Source organism: Megalops cyprinoides, chromosome 20 (genome assembly GCF_013368585.1).
Source record: "Megalops cyprinoides isolate fMegCyp1 chromosome 20, fMegCyp1.pri, whole genome shotgun sequence".
Classification (NCBI taxonomy): Eukaryota; Metazoa; Chordata; class Actinopteri; order Elopiformes; family Megalopidae; genus Megalops; species Megalops cyprinoides.
In genome coordinates, this window is record NC_050602.1 from 18,982,262 (window position 1) to 19,002,098 (window position 19,837).

At 44.0% G+C, this 19,837-nt stretch overlaps 1 protein-coding gene across 1 annotated transcript in view; it reads left to right on the forward strand.

Moving 5' to 3' along the window:
- Positions 1-19,837, forward strand: part of LOC118795986 (potassium/sodium hyperpolarization-activated cyclic nucleotide-gated channel 2-like) — a 40,787-nt gene that overhangs the window by 12,529 nt on the left and 8,421 nt on the right. The window contains exons 3-4 of the mRNA XM_036554811.1: positions 68-229; positions 10,101-10,319. Of these exons, the coding sequence (XP_036410704.1) occupies positions 68-229; positions 10,101-10,319 (381 nt within the window). The remainder of the gene's footprint in view (positions 1-67; positions 230-10,100; positions 10,320-19,837) is intronic.

Below are 19,837 nucleotides of genomic sequence, written 5' to 3' on the forward strand. Positions count from 1 at the left end.
GAGTTGGCTGGTCTTCGTGTGGTGGTCATATGATGGAGCTCTCCCCCTCTCTCCTGCTGTGCCACAGATCTTCCACATGACCTATGACCTGGCCAGCGCTGTGATGCGGATCTTCAACCTGATTGGTATGATGCTGTTGCTGTGCCACTGGGACGGCTGCCTGCAGTTCCTGGTGCCCATGCTGCAGGACTTCCCCCCGGACTGCTGGGTGTCACTCAACAGGATGGTGGTAGGATATGCTTAAATCTATAGAAAAAATGTAACAGAAATAAAACAAAATGACGCATGAGTTGTTATAGCATAAGAAATGAATGACATGAGGCTGCTGTTTGTCATAAATAAAGCAGAGGGAAAGTGTTTTTTTTTTTTTTTTGTTTTGAATGAACTAAGCATTTAAGGTTTCCATTCACTTTCTGTGATAAAAGGTGTTGCTGAGGCAAACTTTTGGATGAGCACCCCAACTCAGTTTTTAATTCGTTCAACTCATTCATTTTCATCCTTTCATAATAAGCCTTTTAAGAGCCGCTGACTCATTTTCAAACACTAGCAAATTCCAGCCACCTTCAGATTAATTATAGGCAACAGTTAGATAAACATGCAAAATTCAAAATTAATTGTAATTTTTCAGTTAAACAATCATGGTGCCTTTTGAATTATTTTCAATTCCAAAAAGAAAACGCTGCAACAAATGGCTCTCATATTGTATCAGACGGAAACAGCCATTAAACTGCACTGTTTCAGCAAATGAAGGTGAGATGTTACATTAGATGAAATTGCAATTCAAAGGAAATTCAATTACTACGTAATGACATTGAGTGAACCTTCCCTGTTCAGTGATAAATCATCACTTCTTTCATTTATTTAATTAGCTGCTTTAATAGGCATTGCCCCTTTAGCTCCGCCCATATCTGCTCAACCAATAAGAAGCTGGCAGAGGTGGTATATCTGCCAGTTGTAAAATGAAATGAATGAAAGTGCCTGTCAGAATTCCCATAATAATAAAATCTGTAAACTTCATATTTTGAGAACTTGGAAAGTTTGGACGTTTAATCTGGCAACACATTTGTTTTCAGTGTTAGTGTTAGTTATTGCAGGCATGGTTAATCGTTGCTTTTTGACACCACCCTTCACACAGTGTTGCCTCCATGAATCTGCGCTCCCTATGAGTCAGCACAGCAGCTTGCTTTGAGTCTGTCTGCTGCGCCTGCAGCAGAGATTGGCCCTTGAGCAGAAGTTGTTTGCTCGTTGCACATCATTATGAATGAAGACGTTTGTTTTGCTTCATATGAACGCTTCCCCTGTGAGCCCCCCCCCCCCCCCCCCACCCCCCTCACACCCCACGCTCCATCAGTCTGAAAAACTCAGAGGAAGGAAATGACGCAGGTTTTGCTGCACGTCTGGTGCTGGTGATTCACACAGGGGAGGTGATGACAGGGAGATGAAAGCCGCGGAGCAGGGGACAGCAACGCCCTGCAGCACCTGCTCTCAGCCGCTGCTTCACCGGAACATAAAGGCGAGCCGTTTATAGCAGCGTCGGTCCCTCAGCTTTTTTTTTAATTTATTTTGCAAATGCTTAAAAAAAGCAGCCAATTTCAGGGCTCCAAAGCCGAGTTCCAAATTTGAACTAGTGTCTCATTGGTGCAAGGCGCTTTGCTCGGCATGTGGTGGATGGCTAGAGGCCTATCTAGGCTGCTGTGTAGAGTTTGAGGAGGTCTGGCACAACATTTGTTGGTACATTCGTTTGGTGTTTTATTTGGCCCCTGAGCTGTAACTTAACTCTTATCGTAAATGACCAGAGGCAAAGCCACATACCCGTGTGTGTGTGTGTGTGTGTGTGTGTGTGTGTGTGTGTGTGTGTGTGTGTGTGTGTGTGTGTGTGTGTGTGTTACTAATGCTTTGGACGGTCGCTTCCATGCGACCAGCATCTAGGTTGACCACTCCCACTCTGCCCCCTACCCACTGGGGGAAGTGTGCTGAAACAGAAGGCCATTATGCATAATGATAATCCATTTAAAGAGACAGTATCATAAACATGGACTGTTATAGTGGATTGTTGAAAATGTATGTTATACAGGATGTTCTCGGGGTGATCAGATGATAGCTGACACATAGCAGGAGTAACTGCAGTGGGATAAAAGTGTAACTAGCTGCAATGCAACAATGAAATATAACAAAGTATGCAGTTATCCAATGTGGAATTAGAAGAATGAGAATAGTTTGTTTCCCTCACTTTATTTTGCTTCAGGTTAATGACAGCAACTCAGTTCTTGTTGTCACTTTAGTCAGGATTTGGGCAAATGATTAATTTTCTTTAATCAGCTAATGGGTAAATGTAACTAAATACAGTATATAGTTTAAAAATTATATGTATGACTCTATCCAGGCTGTTCAGGAAGTAAAGGTTAATCATAAATTAATCATCAGTTTATTATCCAATTATGGTTTCAGGTATCATTTTAGCAGAAAAGGTCATTCATCCAGTACCTAATCCTGTGATCATTGCACGCTTTAATTGTTGATATGAGCACTGATCTGTGTTGCTTTATTGAAGCATGCACATGGATTAGAATTGCTAATTTCCATCATGGAGACAGGCAAGGCCATCAGGCAGTGGCTTCCAGTTGGCATGGCCTACTAATAAAGCCCACCAGTTTCAATTTCCATATGAAAGCTGTTGTAAAACTCTTGGGGCTCAGTCAAAATTAGTTTTTTCTTCCTGTTGATGTTTTCCTGTTTGTGGATGTTTTCCTGTTTGTTTGATGCTATTTTTGCATCGCTTTGATGTCTGTGCTGTAATGTTTGCATAGTGTTTTATTGGGTTTCTTATAATGTTGGGTTGAGCCAGTCATGTGCCCCTTCCTATGGTGCGATCCAACACCCTGCAGAAGAGCCACATTTAACACCCCTAATCCAGTAATCAGGCTCTCAGTAATGTGTGTGTGGAATGGAGAGGAGTCGTGTCACACTAACAAACTCCTGATGACCCTCCATCTGGTCCTGCTGATCTCATCACTGCCTTGTGACCAGTGACAGACAGACAGGCATACAGGGAGGTGGGCAGAGAGAGCAGACAGACAGACAGACACACATAAACACACGCAAACAGATAGGCAGGCAGACAGAACAGACTGGCAGACAGACAGACCCGCATAAAGACACACACGGATAGGAAGACAGGCAGACAGACAAACACACATAAAGACACACACACATAGGCACGAGACAGGCAGACAGATAAAGACAAACGCACTGATACGCAGGCAGAGAGACAGACCCGCATAAAGACACACAGACAAGCAGGCAGACAGACAGAGCAGCGGAGTTTGCACCACGACAGGGAGATCCCATCTTTATCGAAGATGAGCATCCCATTTAGCTGCTATGGTGTGTTGGCCCTAATTTTGACAATTGAATTTAAGGAAATTTTGTTTGATATTGTCCCCATTCTTCAAGAACATTTTTGGTTAGATTCAGCTGCTGCACAATTCTCAACAATATATAAGTTAGACAATGTTAATAATAATAACATATATAATAATAATGTAACAATGTGAATAATAAAAATTTATGACAAAGCACAACAGCAGTTGGCTAAATGCCCCTCAAAAGGTCCAGACAGCACAGCTTGTTTCTAAGTAGCATGTTACACATGCATGCAGAACATTTTGGAGATCATCTCCCCAACAGTTGACAGCTTGATCTTGATCAGTTATGTTTGTTATTTTACTTTTACAGACGCCAGTATTGACATCAGTCAATCCTGTACTGCTTGTTCCCGTGTGTTGTGGTGGGTGGTCTCTGTAACAGTCCTGAGAGACTTGTCGGTTGGTGCGTAGCTGTGAGACACTTATTTTTGAAACTGGCAGACAGATATAAGATCAGCTGAGAGCAGCAGTGTGGACAGCTGCCGGTCTCACTCCCACGCTGGCAGGTGGTCACATGGGGAGGAATGGTGTACAGATGTTCCCATGCGGGGCAGACTCCGGAATGTGGGCCTCTCTCTCCCCCCACTTGCCGTCAGGCAAGAGGCAGGCCCTGACGTCTGAGTCGGGATTAGGGCCTGTACCAGGCACTGCCGACAGCTTTGCTTCCTCTAGCCATCTGGGTGGTGTGTTGAAACATCCCTGGCATGTGCCAGTCCAAGACTCCGCACCTCTGCCCCCCCGTGCCAGGATCCGTGAACCCATCAACCCTCGGCAACGGACACCTCCCCACCCCAGTCGAAGTCGAAACTCTCTTGCGTTACGAAGGACTCAGCGTTAACTGATATCGAGCACTTGAGACCTCCTGGCATTGAGTGGCTCAGTGCTTGTGACGTTAGTCACCAGATAGGAACCTGTTTAGCGTAAGCGCGAGGCCGTAGTGCAGTGCAGCCTCTGTGGAATAATCAACAGTAATCCAATGAAGGGGTGGTGATGTCCCTAAAAACTCACCCCCCCCTCCCCCGCCCTCCATCCTGCTCGTGTATTAACAACAAGCTACCTTTGTGAGGACAGGCATTTATCATGGACAGAGGTGACTTCAAGGGTAATGCCAGCTACTGGCACAGAGAGAGAGAGAGCTAGAGAGAGAGAGAGGGAGAGAGGCTGGGTGATGCAAGGGGATTCCCAGAATACTCCACACAGAAATCCACTTAGGTTCCTTGAAACGCAACGTTTCAGTTAAGTGATCCTTCCCTTGTATATTTAAGCAAGCCCAGATCCCAGATGCAGTCTGTTTGGATCGTGCCACATGGTTTGGGCTCAGTCCACACAGTGATTTATGAGTCCTACTGTAATACTCATTATGCCTGTCTGATCTATGAGGAAATGATGCTGCTCTAAGTGCTACGGTGGAGTAAATGAGTTTCTGACTGAGACCTCATTTGCGTCCCTGCATGAGCACGAATTACACACACACCCACATATGCACACACATGCACAGACACACACACACCTGCATATACAGACCTGCATACTCCAGCACACACACAAATAAACATACATTACACACACACACACACACAAAATAAATTGATTCCCAGGAAACTAAAGGAAGCCACATTCCGTCAGTGTACATCAGGGTGACTGCTGGCACGGTCTGCTAGCTCTCACCCTCGCCCTCGCCCTCGCCCTCGCCCTCGCCATCCCAAAAGTGCAGTATATTGGGCTCGCCCGCCCCCCTTACCCTCATGTCATGGCTGTCCTGCTCTCGCTGTCGCCTCTGTTCCCGCTAACATTCCAGTGCCCCGAGGGCGATGCACATGTGGCGGATGTGCTTTATAGAGTCGTTCACCCCCGGCCTTCTCCACCAAGGTTAAAATGTCCACTCTGAAGCAGTGCTCAGCGAGGGTAAGGATATGTGAATCTAGATCCTTCTATTTGTAACACACATGCGCGTGTGCAGCCTGCGTATTGCACACAAGAACAATCACATCCTCATTTGGATACACACACGCATTCTGTCCTGCTCTTTCCAACACACATGCACACACACACGCACATACATACACACACACACACACATAAAACATGCACACATGAATTTACTCACACATACACACTCTCTGTCTGTCTCTCTCTCTCTCACACACACACACACACACGCGCATGTTCTGTTTCTCACACATTCACACACAGAAATACACCTCCATGAGGAGCTTTTGTGATTGTATACAATGCAGGGCCCAAAGGGGCGCTATTCTCAGGGCTCCTGTAAATGAGTTATACATAATGACGTATTAAATGTCTTTTGTCTTTCCTCAGAAAGACAGAGAGGATAGATGGAGAAAGAATTTGTTGAAGAGGGCTCGCATGTCTGAAACCAAGTAACATGTATTTGTCATGTAAAACAGTGCTTTGTGAGTGCTTCATGAGTAGTCTGTTGTAAGCTGTAGGAGGTAATGCTGTAGAAGAAATGAGATATATTATGCACACATGCATATTTGTGTATACGTGCATACATACATGTCAGATGTATAGTAACAAGCTGAGACAGAACGGTATCATACTCCAATGCCTTACAGCTGTGTATGCTAAAGTTTTGGATCGGTATTTAAATGCCCTCCTTTAGTCTTGGGTTAGTTCTGCCTCAGTCTGTGTTACCGCATCAGTATGAAACCTTAAGTTTTTTCAGCACGGGACAGAAGAAGCCTGTTGTTTTCAGGACACTGCAGTGTACGCTGCGTAACACATGTACAGCGCTGGCAAATCAGGTGCCCAGACGTCTTCCTGTGTGAGATTGTGTTTCAGCTGCACAGTCGTATTCCTAGCATGTTCTAGTGTGAGACCGTTTTGCTGAGCAGCGCTCTAAGTGCCTGTTTGGAGGTTAAAATTTCTCTGCGTGTTTGTACTGAGGCTAAGGTTGCATGTGTGTGTGTGTGTGTGTGGAGGCTAAGGTTGCCCTGTGCGGTTAGCTGTAGTGATGAAAGACTGTATTTCTTGTTTTCGTAGCTTTTATTGGGAAAGATGGTGGCCAGTGGGCAGTCGGCGAGAAGGCCAGCAGCTTCTATTGTGGTTGATAAAATATGGCATTGTTTCCATGGGAAACAGGTTTGAAAGAATGTTCAGTCGTTTCCACCGAGATTCAAAAGCATACATTACAACAGCTCTCTGCTTTAAAGCGGGAGCAGCCAAGCGTTAATGGAGGACCAAAAGCTAGAGCGAGCCTTGTAAATTCAGATAAGCTATAGCAGACTGGGAGTGCTAGCATGGCCAAATGTATTAACATGTCACTCGTGGAGCTGAATCCTCCTGCAGTCATTCAGAGAATCGTTCTTTCAGGTACATGTTTCCTCTCCCTTAGCTGGTTCACGTGGAGCTGTTCCTGCAGCAATAAATTCAAATGCAGATTATATACTCGACAAATTTAGAAACTAGGAAATGACTATCACCAGCTCCCACTATTTTCCCCACAACTCCCTTTATGTCTATTCATAAATATTTTTGTAGTGTTGCTGCTGCTCTTCATAGCAAGAAGCCCCAGCACTGCCTTGCAGAAGCCTTTTTATGGTAACCCCACGCTGCTAGGCGTTGGGCTGGGAAGCATTCAGATAGAAATTTAGCCTCTGTATTGCACATATTTCATAACTGCCAGCCTGGTGTGACTGTGCACTGCATTTTAGGTTAATGACTAAGAAAGAGACAGTATTTATGGCTCTGTGTGTGTGGCTGACACTTGGTCACTCCAAGCAGCTGTGGTTCTGGTGAAAGCACAGCTAAGTGGATAACAAAGACTCTTAATTGCACACAGGGGGAAAGGTTGAGTGTCGTGCTGTGGCCACGTCGCTCCCTGCCGTGGTGTTTTGGGGGACGTGCACGGGCGATACGCAGCACAACTCACAAAAAACTGTGGCGTGCTGCTGCTAACCCCTCCTGCTCTGGGAATGTGGCAACTTGTTTATTTCTGTCAGCGTGTTACTTTTGGGCCGCTGGCCTTTTTACCCAGCATGCCTGTGACGCACCCAGAATCCAAATGGGGGACAGTAGTGAGTAAATCTGCAGGCCAGAGCCCCAACTCTCACTGCAGTTGTATCAGACTGGAGCGTGTAGCTCTGGTTGCAGGTGTATCAGACTGGAGCGTGTAGCTCTGCTTGCAGGTGTACCAATCTGTAGCATGTGTCTCTGGTTGCAGGTGTATTAGGCCAGAGCAGGGAGCTCTGTCTGCAGGTGTACCAGTCTGGAGCATGTGTCTCTGGCTGCAGGTATATTAGGCCAGAGCAGGGAGCTCTGTCTGCAGGTGCATCAGGCCAGAGCATGTGTCTCTGGCTGCAGGTGTATTAGGCTGGAGCATGAAACTCTGGTTGCAGGTGTCTCAGGTTGTAACACGTTGCATGGGCAGCTTATGTAAATGTCAACATCGTGCTCAGACCCAGTCAAAATCCTGTGAAGGTTTTGGTCAGGGTAAATGTTAGGATTAGGGTTAGAATTAGGGTGTTAGGTTTAGGGATCTTCTTTAGTCCTTATTAAAAGCAACAGGATGTCCCTTTTTTCAGACTGCACATTATATGGGGATAATAAGTGAGGCATGTTTCCCATACTGGAAGGCACATTCTTTATGGAGAGGGGACCCAGTAGACTATTCTGAAAACTACTCTTTCATCTATTCATAAGTGCCATGATTTCATTTTATTTGGCATAATGTCAGAACATCATCATGATACGAATGTTAATCGGCATAATTAAACAGATTATCCAGCCATTTCTCGTCGCCACAGCTTGTCAGATGCTTTAAAATCCATTTAAAACATTGGCGTCGATATTAATCGTGATGTCAGTGATTCATGTGATTGCAGTCGCAGTAGCGACGGAGTGGGAGTAGCCTCTGTGCCTTTCCAGCCGAAGAGAGCAAAGAGAATGCAGAGAATAGCAGGTTGGGGGATTATCTCACCTCTTGCTCTCCATCTGTTCAGAGACTGGAAGACTTCCCGGGTTTCCTCAGAGAACTTATAATTGATTTGTTGCATTCAAAATACATGAGATATATAGCATTATTTAAATTGATCTTATACTTTTATACCAGATTCAAAGCCATTCTGTATAAGTGCAAGGAAATAAGTAAATAGTAGGGTGAATTCAAAATGGTTAAGCATAGAGACCAAATCATAACTAATGAGGAAACAATGCCATGTTGTACAGAAGTGGTACACACAAGTGGTACACACAACCCCCAAGCACTGATTACGCACCTGGTTTGAAATGGGATGTGTGTGCCGAGGTGTATGACGAGGGCTCCGGTTCCATCCTGCAGCCAAACCCTCCCCCACGGCAGAGCCACAGATTTTGTCCTGGCGGAGGCTGGAGGAGCTGGCAGGGCTGTCCAATTCACGCTGGCTCCGTGTGCTTTAGCGTCTGCATACTCACGGCTTCATGAGGCTCTCCTGGCTGCCATCAGTGTCTCAGTCTCTCTGGCGAGATTTTCCCAGGTTTATTTTAATACCTTTCTCTGAGTATGACATATTATCCTATATTATCCTAGCAGACACTTTAATCCAGGACGTATTACATGCTTTACATGTGACACATTTATCCATTTATGCAGCTGGATATTTATTGAGGCAATTTGGATTTAGCACATTGGTAAACAGCAATGAGAACAGAACCTGCAACCAACTATTTAACTGCTATTGCACAGATTTTTTTGTTGTCCAGCTATCTCACAGTGCAGGCAGAGAGGATGGGAATAAAAATATCATCACTCTCCCTGAATGACCAGGCTGTATGCTTCAACGTCCTGTTTGATGGAAGACAGCGTCCTTAGTTAATCTAGTGTGGAGAATTAAGGTCAACAGACTGTGCCTACATCACGCAAACACTTTTCAAACCGCAGTAATGGCCGCTGTTTGCCTTAAGAAACCCTCAGCGATGACCTATAATGATTATGCTTTTACAGAAAACCAAGGTTTTTACTTCATGATGGACAAAAATCATCTGCTACTGATTCATTTTTATGTGGCATATTTGCTTAACAGAGTTAAGGCAACCTGCACAGTTTACATTTTTACAAATCATTCAAATCTGCTGGAAATGTATTGAAACAATGCAAGTTTAGTGCAACACCACTCAAGGGTACAACTGAAGCAGGAGGCAGATGTGAGATGGTCACAACTACATGTGAAACATGCATTCAAAGACATTTTGATGTGAAGACTTAGGCTTAAATGCTTGAAATGTGTATGTATGAATGTCTTTCCAAAAAATATTTCTTAAAAAAAACATTTTGGCTGCTTTGAAGAATGTAAAATATAAACGAGTTTTGATTTGTTTAACATATCCCATTGCATAATCCCATTTGTGTTATTACAGTACATAGGTTTAATGTCTTTACTCTTTAGCATTTTACTATTATTCTCAAGTGTGGAAAATAGTAAATAAAAAATAAAACTTGTGTCCAAACTTTTGACTGGTACTGTACATCTGGCTGGTGAGTGGGGGCCTGAGCTCTGGTTGTAGACAGAGGTTGCTGCATGGGCAGTTTATGTTTGTGTCACCACTACGGTCAGACCCGATCAAGATCACGTGAATAAAGGGGCTTGATAAGGGAATCCAGCCAGCAGCCGTGGGGTTAGAAGCCCAGCTTTTAAAGCTCTTTAAACCGCCGTGCCTCTGTCTTCCCCCCTGCAGAATGACTCCTGGAGCGAGCAGTACTCCTTCGCAGTGTTCAAGGCCATGAGTCACATGCTGTGCATCGGCTACGGCCGGCAGGCCCCCGAGAGCCTGTCCGACATCTGGCTGACCATGCTGAGCATGATCGTGGGCGCGACCTGCTACGCCGTCTTTATCGGCCACGCCACCGCGCTCATCCAGTCCCTCGACTCCTCGCGGCGCCAGTACCAGGAGAAGGTAGGTTCTCCGTTACCAATGCTTTGTACGACTGGGTCAGACGCCCCTCCAGGTTGCCTCCCCTGGCCAGGCTCACCTCCGGTGCAGTGTACATGGCCTTGTTTCCAGCAGAATGTGCCGTGTCAGATTAGCCTCTTGCATGCTAATTGGCTCATAACAGTTGAGGCTTTAGAATCAGAGACAGCAGGCTGCTTTCTGGACCTCTTGTGCTATGCAACAGGGCCTTGTTTTGCAGCACCTGGCACAGTTTTGCAGCCGAGAACAGTAAGAATAAAATGCCCGCGCTGCACACCGGCCTCGTTTTCCGCAGGCAGCTCGGTTTACCCTTCTCCAGACAGATCACAGTATGACTGGGCGGGAGACGCGGTGGTTTTGTGTCTCACAGTATCGCTGTGGCGAGCCCTTATGTGTGAGAGGAGAGAAGGGATACAGATAAGTGCAAAGGCAGGGACTTGCACTCCCATGACAAATGGATACATAAAACTGTATTCTAAGAAAATGTATTTATGTTAAGAAGAAAACATGCTATTTGTAGTTTTCAGATGTGGGAAAACAAATAATGCAAGCAAATAAGTGTGGATTAGTCACATGGACCTCCTTCAGAAACTGAAGTTTTGGAGCGTGCCACAGACTGCTGTCCCACCTGTTGATGTCACAATTCATCGTCACTGCAACACCTGGGGAATCTGTCTCCATTTTCTGACAGAGACATCCAAAGCAACTGACTTTCAACAATAAACAATATCTATAGCTGAACTGGTTTAAATTATCTAACAACCTGTAATGACCTTCAAAAGCAATTGACATTGGTCAGTGGCATGGGTGAGCATCTCTGTTTGCAACATATGATACTATTACACATCATCAGAATGTCCTTGACTGGTCCCCAGAGGTAACTAGTTCTTGTAAGTAGCTAACCACGAGGACTTTCTCGCTTTTGTTGCTTTTCAATAGCTTATTTTTTTGATGTTATTATATCCCTGTGTACAGGAGCATGCAGCCCCTGCAGATGCTGAGTGTGTATTAGTTTAAATTCCAATTATATTCAAAGTGCAGTACATATGAGATGTTTAGCTTTCAGGAGAGAACCCCCCCCCCCCCCCTTGTCTCTACCACTGTGGTATGGTCCCCTTGTCTCTGCAGTGCCTTTACTTGGTTGCTATTGCACTGCAGCAGAATGAAGGGGGCGTGGCTGGCTGAGAGCAGCCAATTAACTTCAGAGTGTGTGCTAATCTGCGATATGAGGGATCTGGCAGGGGGCGGGGCCTCCGTGATGTAATGTCTCCCGAGCCTGGGTGAAGTTGATGAGGCAGCAGTGTTCCAGGGGTGTCCTTCACAAGGTGACGCAGTCCCCATGCCTGCCAGTGTAGCTCCGTCCTTCAGGGGTTCCTGATATCCCCATACTCAGGAGGAGGGTTTGAACCAGTAGGAGGGGGTGCTCTGTCACTGCTGGCTTATGAAATGGGGTTTTTTTTTTGAAAGGAATGCTTCTTTGTGCAACGTCATCTCACCCTTTCATAACACTGACTGATAGCACATCTGTGCTGTTAGACTGGGACTCTTGTGCATCACCAGAGATCTGATCACAAGAGACCTGGTGGTTTGCTTTCGAATTCAAATAAAAAAAATACTTTCACTCATGAACTGAGCGGAATTTTTTTTGATACATCAATTGATGGGTGTTATCGGGAGTTGCAGTGCCTTTATAAACAAACAGGAAACCACAGTCCAACATTACATGACCTAATAACAGTCCTTCACAGCTGAGCATGCCGCTTGAATGGTATAATGTGCTGGATGAAAGTACAGTACTGGCTGCGTCCCAGCTGAGGTTTCCAACAGCAGTGTGGACTAAACAAAATTGCTGGGTCAGATGGAGACCTGGTTATATCGCCCCCTGCTGGTCTCCCCAGTCTCTGACACTGTGCATATGGCTGTCCAGTGAGGATAAAGGGGTTCTTTCTACCCCCTGTGTCCTCAGCTTACATCATTTTATTCACTGCTGCGGGCAGTCTGTGTGCTCAGAGTCTGTGGAAAATTGATAGTGTGGTTTGTTTTGTGAAGAATAGCAGCTCTTCAGGTGCTGGCTACCTTTAATATTGACAAATGGCCCGTTCTGAGTCTGTGGCATGTGCAATCCTGGCCCCATAACACGCCTGCATGGCGGCCGGTGTCTCCGTATATGACACCAATGCATCATGCCCATGCAGAGTACGGGCCATATGAGGGCTCCATGAACCCCTCTCTCTGTGTCAAGGTAAAACGTTGCAGGAAAAGCAGATTGGATTTTAATGGCGGCTCTGACGTGCAGCGTTGCGCAGGTTGGCGTCCGAACCGTGAGTGGCTGATGACAGAGTAATTTCAGAGACTTATGGTTTAATCCACCTCAGTGCAGTCAGATTGCTGACAGCAGCGTCTGCCGCTGATTGGAAACAGATATCTGGCCTCTTAATTCTTTTGGATGTGCTTTCAGGAGAGCTGGTTATGCATTGACATAACTGACAAAAGACGGTCTGTAGGGCACCATCTTGTTGTTGCTTTGGGAGAGGCGGTTTAAGTAGTAAAAAGCAGGTCATTCACATCAATAAAATATTTATTGAAAAGCAATGTACGCACCACAGAGTTTAAGTTTATCACTTTAGTGGAGGCATTATATATTCTGATGAAAGCACCTGTGTGTGTGTGTGTGTGTGTGTGTGTGTGTGTGTGTGTGTTCCGGTAACATATTCTCAGAATACATAGATATATCCCCTTTTTTGCTGCAGACAATCTTTGCCGAAGAACTTTCAGAAACACTTGCTGGCCCGTAGAGACACGGTGACTCACAGCAGAGTGAATCAAAGCCACAGAATCTCAGGGTAAAAACATGACAGTTCAGCTGCAATGCGATGCAGTGGGTCTGCAAAGGCTTCCACACAGATAAGGTACAGTGACTGACTGCTGTAACTCGCTGTTCCCGAACACTGAGATGAACGGTTCACCTTTGAACTCTTGTACAGATATTCAGCTCTTGCATTCCTTCCATCGTCTGCGGTGCCGTTTCTAGGAGGATCCAGTTGGCAACAGGAGTTTCTGGTGCCTTCTGTGTTTCTGCACTTCATATGGATATATGAGCTACCAAAGCATCAGAATAATTCTAGCTTCAACAGTAGCAGCGACAGAATTTTCCTAAGCACACCAAGCAGACTACCTGGCTTGTAAATGTAATATCACTGGCAGCACTTCAGCAGCCAGCAGCAGACACAGAACAGCTTAAGGCACCTCACGTAAAAAAGATGACAGATTAATCTTTGTGTTCTTGCTCCAGTTCACAACAGCAATTCGCCTTTCTCTCTCTGCCTGGCAACACCTACGCTGTGATCTGCTCTGTAGAACCCTGTCTGTTTGCTCAGTGTGCTTCCCGGAGAATCGATACGAAGAAATACTCGCTGGAGCTGACTTTCCCAGGGAGCCGTGATTCAGACGCAGCCTCAGTCAATGAGTGCATGACTGGGAACCATACCTCGTCTTCACACGGGTCACTAAAATGTACTGATTCCCAGTTATAGGATTTTTTTGGGGGGGGAGCTTAGGGGTAAAAGTATATTTCTCTTTTCTCACATCTTATTTCCCGTTGGAAATCCACAGGTCTCTCTTCTTACCTCTGCAGTTTGTTTCTGCTGGTGCAATGTTCACCTGTTTTAATGTTACAGTTTTTTTCAGTTCCTGAGAAGGTCTTAAGATTTTAGTTTTTTTTCCTTAATTGTTTATTGCTTAATAGACTTGCCAGTTGCAGCTCCTCCATTATGTTGATTGCAATCTGTTCATCAGGTGAACAATCTGGTTTTGTAAATGGAACCTTTTGAACCTTGTCATTTGGTCTTGTGATTTTATTCGCCATAAATGAAATCATAAATGAAAATTCATGCACCATCTCTGAAATTCAGGTCCATATATGGGAGGAAAAAATTAAATTGTTAACATGTAAAGAACAACATTAGCGCACACTATGTACTTCAATAGTGTAAATTTATTCATGTTAACATTCATTGGTCTGCTGATGGTCTGCGTGACCAAAACATAAATGTGAATAAATTTAAGCTGTTGCAAGCACATAGTGTGCGGGAGTGTTTCTCTTGTTTGACATTCTTCTGGTGTATGAAAAAGTCTTACAGATTGAGAAAGGAAATTCGAACGATCCAATATTAGGCTGATGGTCAGAATGGCTGGTCTTTCTATGGTCACTGTTTTCTGCGGGTGGCTGGTCTTTCTATGGTCACTGTAGTCTGCAGGTGGCTGGTCTTTCTATGGTCACTGTAGTCTGCAGGTGGCTGGTCTTTCTACGGTCACTGTAGTCTGCGGGTGGCTGGTCTGTCTGTGGTCCTTGCAGCACCATGCTGTGCCTGCATTTTAAGGTCACCTAGCAGTGTCTTGTGAAAAGCAAACACACACTAAGCCTGTGATCAGGTGCACAAAACATTTTTAAAATGAGCCTTTAAGAGCTTGTATAATTGGACTTAATGGATTGTGGGCATCTTTGCAGACACTACTGCAGAAAACGTCAGAGGTAGAAAGTAAGCTCCCATCCACATATAAATTTGAGATATTATTAGTTGAGTGATCAAGTGATAATTTCAGAGAAATACCCCAAAATATAGGCTTTGAGTTGTACTGTATATGCAACTGGTGCTTGACATTCATTTGAAATTGTCTTAGAAAGATCCCATAAACATCCTTGTGTCTCAGGGAAAGTTTTAAGTTGGACGTGTCAAACACACGCCAAGATCCTAACCGCACTGTAATTGAAGGCGGCTGTCACGCCCAGTTGTGTGATAGATGTCTTCATCTCTTCCCAAGTGATCTGCTCACAGCGAGCCTGTTACCTCCTATATGAATCACTCCACTCTCAACGAAAGCACTAAATCTTGTCAGACAGTTTTTGAATCTGTGTTGAATATGGATATGCTAGACATCAAAAGTAATCGTTTTTTCTTCCTCGTAAAATATTGATCAAAACTCCAGTCTGACATCTGCTGTTTGTTGAGGTTGAAACTGTAATTATAGCCACAGGGACCAGGATTAAGTCCCTGTAATCCATGTAGTTTCAATTAAAAAAATAATAATGAAAAGGGCCAGGGCTGAGAGAATGGATTGTTTTGAACTGATGGAGGTGGAATTCTTCTTAGAGATAAAAGCAGCTCTGGTCAGGTGGCAGTGTTTAGTTGAGATCAGAGAACTGGGTTTGCTACCAGAAGCTTATGAGTTTGAATCCTAGGCCCTGCTGTTGTAGCCTTTAGCAGGATGTCTAATTTGAATCACAGGGTGTCTAATTTGAATCGCTTAATTACTATATCTTATCACGTAATTACTTTATCTAAATTCAAGTTAATTGCCTCTGACTCTGAATTAGGGATTGCATGGATAATATATTTAAATGCGAGCTATTTAACATGCTATGGATAGGGGAAATCTGTTAACAGTCTAAAACACTCTCTTGTCTGACTTATTTCAGAACTTCAGTTTGAAGTTTCATTTTGTATTTAAGTTTATTTCATGTATCTAAAGAAACTACGACATCAGCCGGATCCACACTGTGGGAAATAACGCTGTAATTTTGATCACATAAGATCAAACAAATGTGGGTGGATTTGTTTCCGAAATTCACATGCATCTTAATTCAGTGCGGGAGAATACAGTGGTGTGCAATACTCAGCATCCTAAACCATAAAACCACAAAACCACAATCTCCATCACTATCTCTGTGTTGCCAGGCATTGCTGTCAGATAGGGACTGCACGGTTCCAGTTATCTTTATATTATATGGATGCATTAATGTGTGCATCTGTGTCCAAGCATCAGACCCTCCTGGCTATATACATACCTGTTGATCTCACAGGGCCAGCTCTGAGGTGCTGCGTGTGAACAAGCAATCTGACATCCTTGGTAACGTGATCTCAGGGATCAGAAAACACTTGTAGGTCAACATTAAGTTATAAATATTTAAATGTTTGAGTGACACCTTGAGTGATGAGGTAAAAGATCACGTCAGCCCCACTTTAAGTATCAGCAGAGAACCCCTCCAGCTTTTTTTTTTTTGTATGGGATTTTCCAAGTGGGGAGGACTGCTATCTGTATGCAAGGAATCAGAGCTACGTTAAGACCACCAGGTGTTCTGATGCGGTGGTTTCTTCACCTGAGGAAGATCCTTTAGGTCAGAAAATTGTCCCTTTGATTGTTCTTAAATGAAGGTGTTTAAGAGAAGCAGAGTGTGTAGGATTGACACGTCTCACACCATCCCTTCTCTACACAGCGCTCTAATAGTTGGACGTGCGTGCGATTACAGAAATTTCCCTGACGTTTCCCTGACGTTTCCCTGACGTTTCCCCACTCATACCCCATCAGCAATGCAGGGAATGCCGCCTGGGTTCTGCTCTGAGATCTGTGAATGTGCTTGTAATATAATGGAGCGGATTAGGAGGGAATGGAAACGGACTAAATGAATTATACATCTGCATGAATGTCTGCCGCATACATGAATTAGAATTCCTTTACAGGCCTCTGATGCTGGCCCAGGATCTGTGAGGCACTAACGCTTTTGAAACACCGATATCGTGTTTCCCTCTCTAGGGCATATCAATCCAGTAACTAACAGGCACATGGGAGGAAAATCACCTACAGGAGTTTCCCAGCATCCTAGCATATGCAGGCCTTTGTAGTGGAGCTCAGTGTGTAGCTGGGTCCACTGTGAATGGTGACTTCTCTCCTTGAGAAGTTTGATCGAGTTCTCCTGTAAATCCTTTTTTGAGATTTGGTGTTGGGATGAGATATTTGCCAGTGTGATTTCCCTGCTTTGACCATGCCAGTTATATTGATGATCTGTGGCTTGGATGTTAGAGACTGATGTTGACCATTTAGTTGAGGTCCCCTTGTGAGGAACCATTATCATTTGTGATGCCGTGTTTATGACTCTGCCACTGTATAGATTTAATATGAGCTTCCTTGGATTCTTTTTTCCTCTTTCTAACTCTGTGCTCTGTGTCACAGCCATACTTTGCACACCAAAGTCAAAAATACTTTCACGGCTGTTATGTTAAAATAAGAAAGTCCCTCACTGAAAAACAAATGATGACGCAAGCAGAAGATTGTCCTGTCACAGAGCTGTACGTATAAATCTACTGGGGTTTATTTCAGAGGCAGAGAGGAAATTGAGGACATGAAAAGATCTTATGAAGTCTGTGCGCTTCAATGGAGGCTTTTTGCTTTTGCTGCAATGCATATGATTTTCTCTACAGTTTTCTCTACAGGATACAGTTTTTGTTTTGGGAGTATGAATGCATTACTCAGGAGTGACATTGCTTTATGCATAATATGCAATGCAGTCCCGTGGTATGATCCCCTCCCCGGGGCTTTTTGGGACAGGCCGCTGACCTCTGGTGGTGAGTCCAGCCCTACTGTGCTGTGTCGATCTTCTGCAGCGGTGATGCAGCGGTGATGCAGCGGTGACTCAGCGGTGACTCAGCGCTGAGCCCTGCCCACCGACACCAGAAAGCGGCCCCAATGACTGCTGTGAGACGCAGTGGAGACAGCTGCTCCCGGGGTTTACCCCACCTCTCCCTCACAGGACTCTCAGAGGAAGACTATTATCTCTCCATGGGCCCATCCTGTTAGTCACTTCATCTCTTTCCACTCCGGCTCCTTATTCTCCTTCCCCTTCTATTGTGGCTAGAATCAGCGCTCAAGGTCAAACCGAGGCTGTGCGTCAGAAAGCTCCTCTCCTCACAGCTCAGCCAATCCCAGCCCTCCTCTAATTCCTCTGTGTAGTCATAGGGTATCTCAGGTGAATTGCTTTTTTTTTCCAACATTCTTTGATAGAATGTTGAACTGAAGGTCACTGAAAGTCTTGGTCACTTTAAACGGGAGGCAGCACTGATTTTTAACACTGCCCTCTGTGGCATTATTTATTCAGGAGATTTCCATTTTGGCTCTGTTCTGCTTTGGTTGTGTGGCATTTTTTGTTTACAAAGATTAAATCATGCATGGGCCGTGGGAAATGGCTGTTCTGTTTCTATTTAAGAAGACGAGATATTTGGAAAATTTGCCTTCATGCCGATGGTCTCATGCATTGTAAATAGTACTGAATAAGTACCTGTGCTGGGCAGACTGAAAGGAATAGATCATTGGATTTAGAAACAATCACATAAATATCTAAACTGCAAGTGTAATGTTCACTTTTTTGGCCTGATTAATTTTCTCTTAGATTTAGCAAAACATTCACAAATTAGTTAGTTAAGCAAACAATTACTTACTCAATATGCAAAAATATTTATTTTTAAAACACCAAGTAGAGTACTTTTAAACACTGATCAAGTCAACAGGTATTCCAAACTACCTGCTGTAGCTGATAAGTACATTTCACTGTGATAATTATGCAATAAATGTGTTACTGCTAAAATCAAACAACCATTTTCTACTATCTTTTAGTAGTAACGTTTTATAACATATCAGGGAAATTAACATAAAGTGAAAAGGGTTTGAGTAATTCAGACACAGAAATTACAGCTTTAGCTTGCATGTGTCTGTGTCATGACAACATCTGTAGAGTGTAGCACTTTTGAAATGAATGCATTCTGTTGACCATGTACAGATGTTAATGCCATAGAGCATCCATCCTTGAAGACAACCATTATATGCTAATCAAACATAAGGCAGATCGAAAGTTAACACTTTTGTCTTTCTGACAGCTCTTTAACACTTATACACTTCAAAGCTGTGTACATTTATGAATGTCTGATAAGTAACATTTAGCCTTCCGCTTGTACGGACTGTGAATTTTTTTTCAGGTTTGTCTCAGAATTCTCTGGAGAATTCACCCAGAATCCAGAATTCATAACAGACATTTAGTTACAAACTGTATGCAAAGGAAAAAGGTATTTGTACAGTTCAAAATGAGGAATAGAATGGGAATAGAATCTAATGGGAGGGTTTCTTGATCCAAACTGCAAGTTTGCTGAGGGTTACAACTCCTGGCAGCTGTTAGCTGATTGACTGAAATGTGTTTACTTCAACTGCTTCCTGTGCCTTTCACTTTTCCGCACTGAGTGTCTTAACATATTGGTGGTTTACTGTTCTGTCTATTCAATGCTTCTGTGCCAGTGTTCAATATTGATATTCATTTCAACTCGGTGTTATTGTAGGTTTATTGGATTCTTACATCATTCTGGCAACAAGCCTCAATAGATGTCATTACAAGCCTTGAACATGTAGTTTGCAAATGTCCAAGACAAACGCAGTCAGGTTAGTTCATGAGATGAACTCATCTGTCAAATATGTCTGTTTTAATCTGACTTTTGTATTTTTGTGTTTTTTTTTTTGTTTGTTTTTTGGTCTGTTATTAACTGTGTGTGGGTTAGTGATATACAAAAATGAAATGCATCCATCAACATGCAGTGTGAAAGAGGGTTATTGTTTTTCTCACTCAGTCAGACACATGCTTCTTGACATTTTTCATCATTTTCTCCTCCCTTACCCGTAGCTGCATC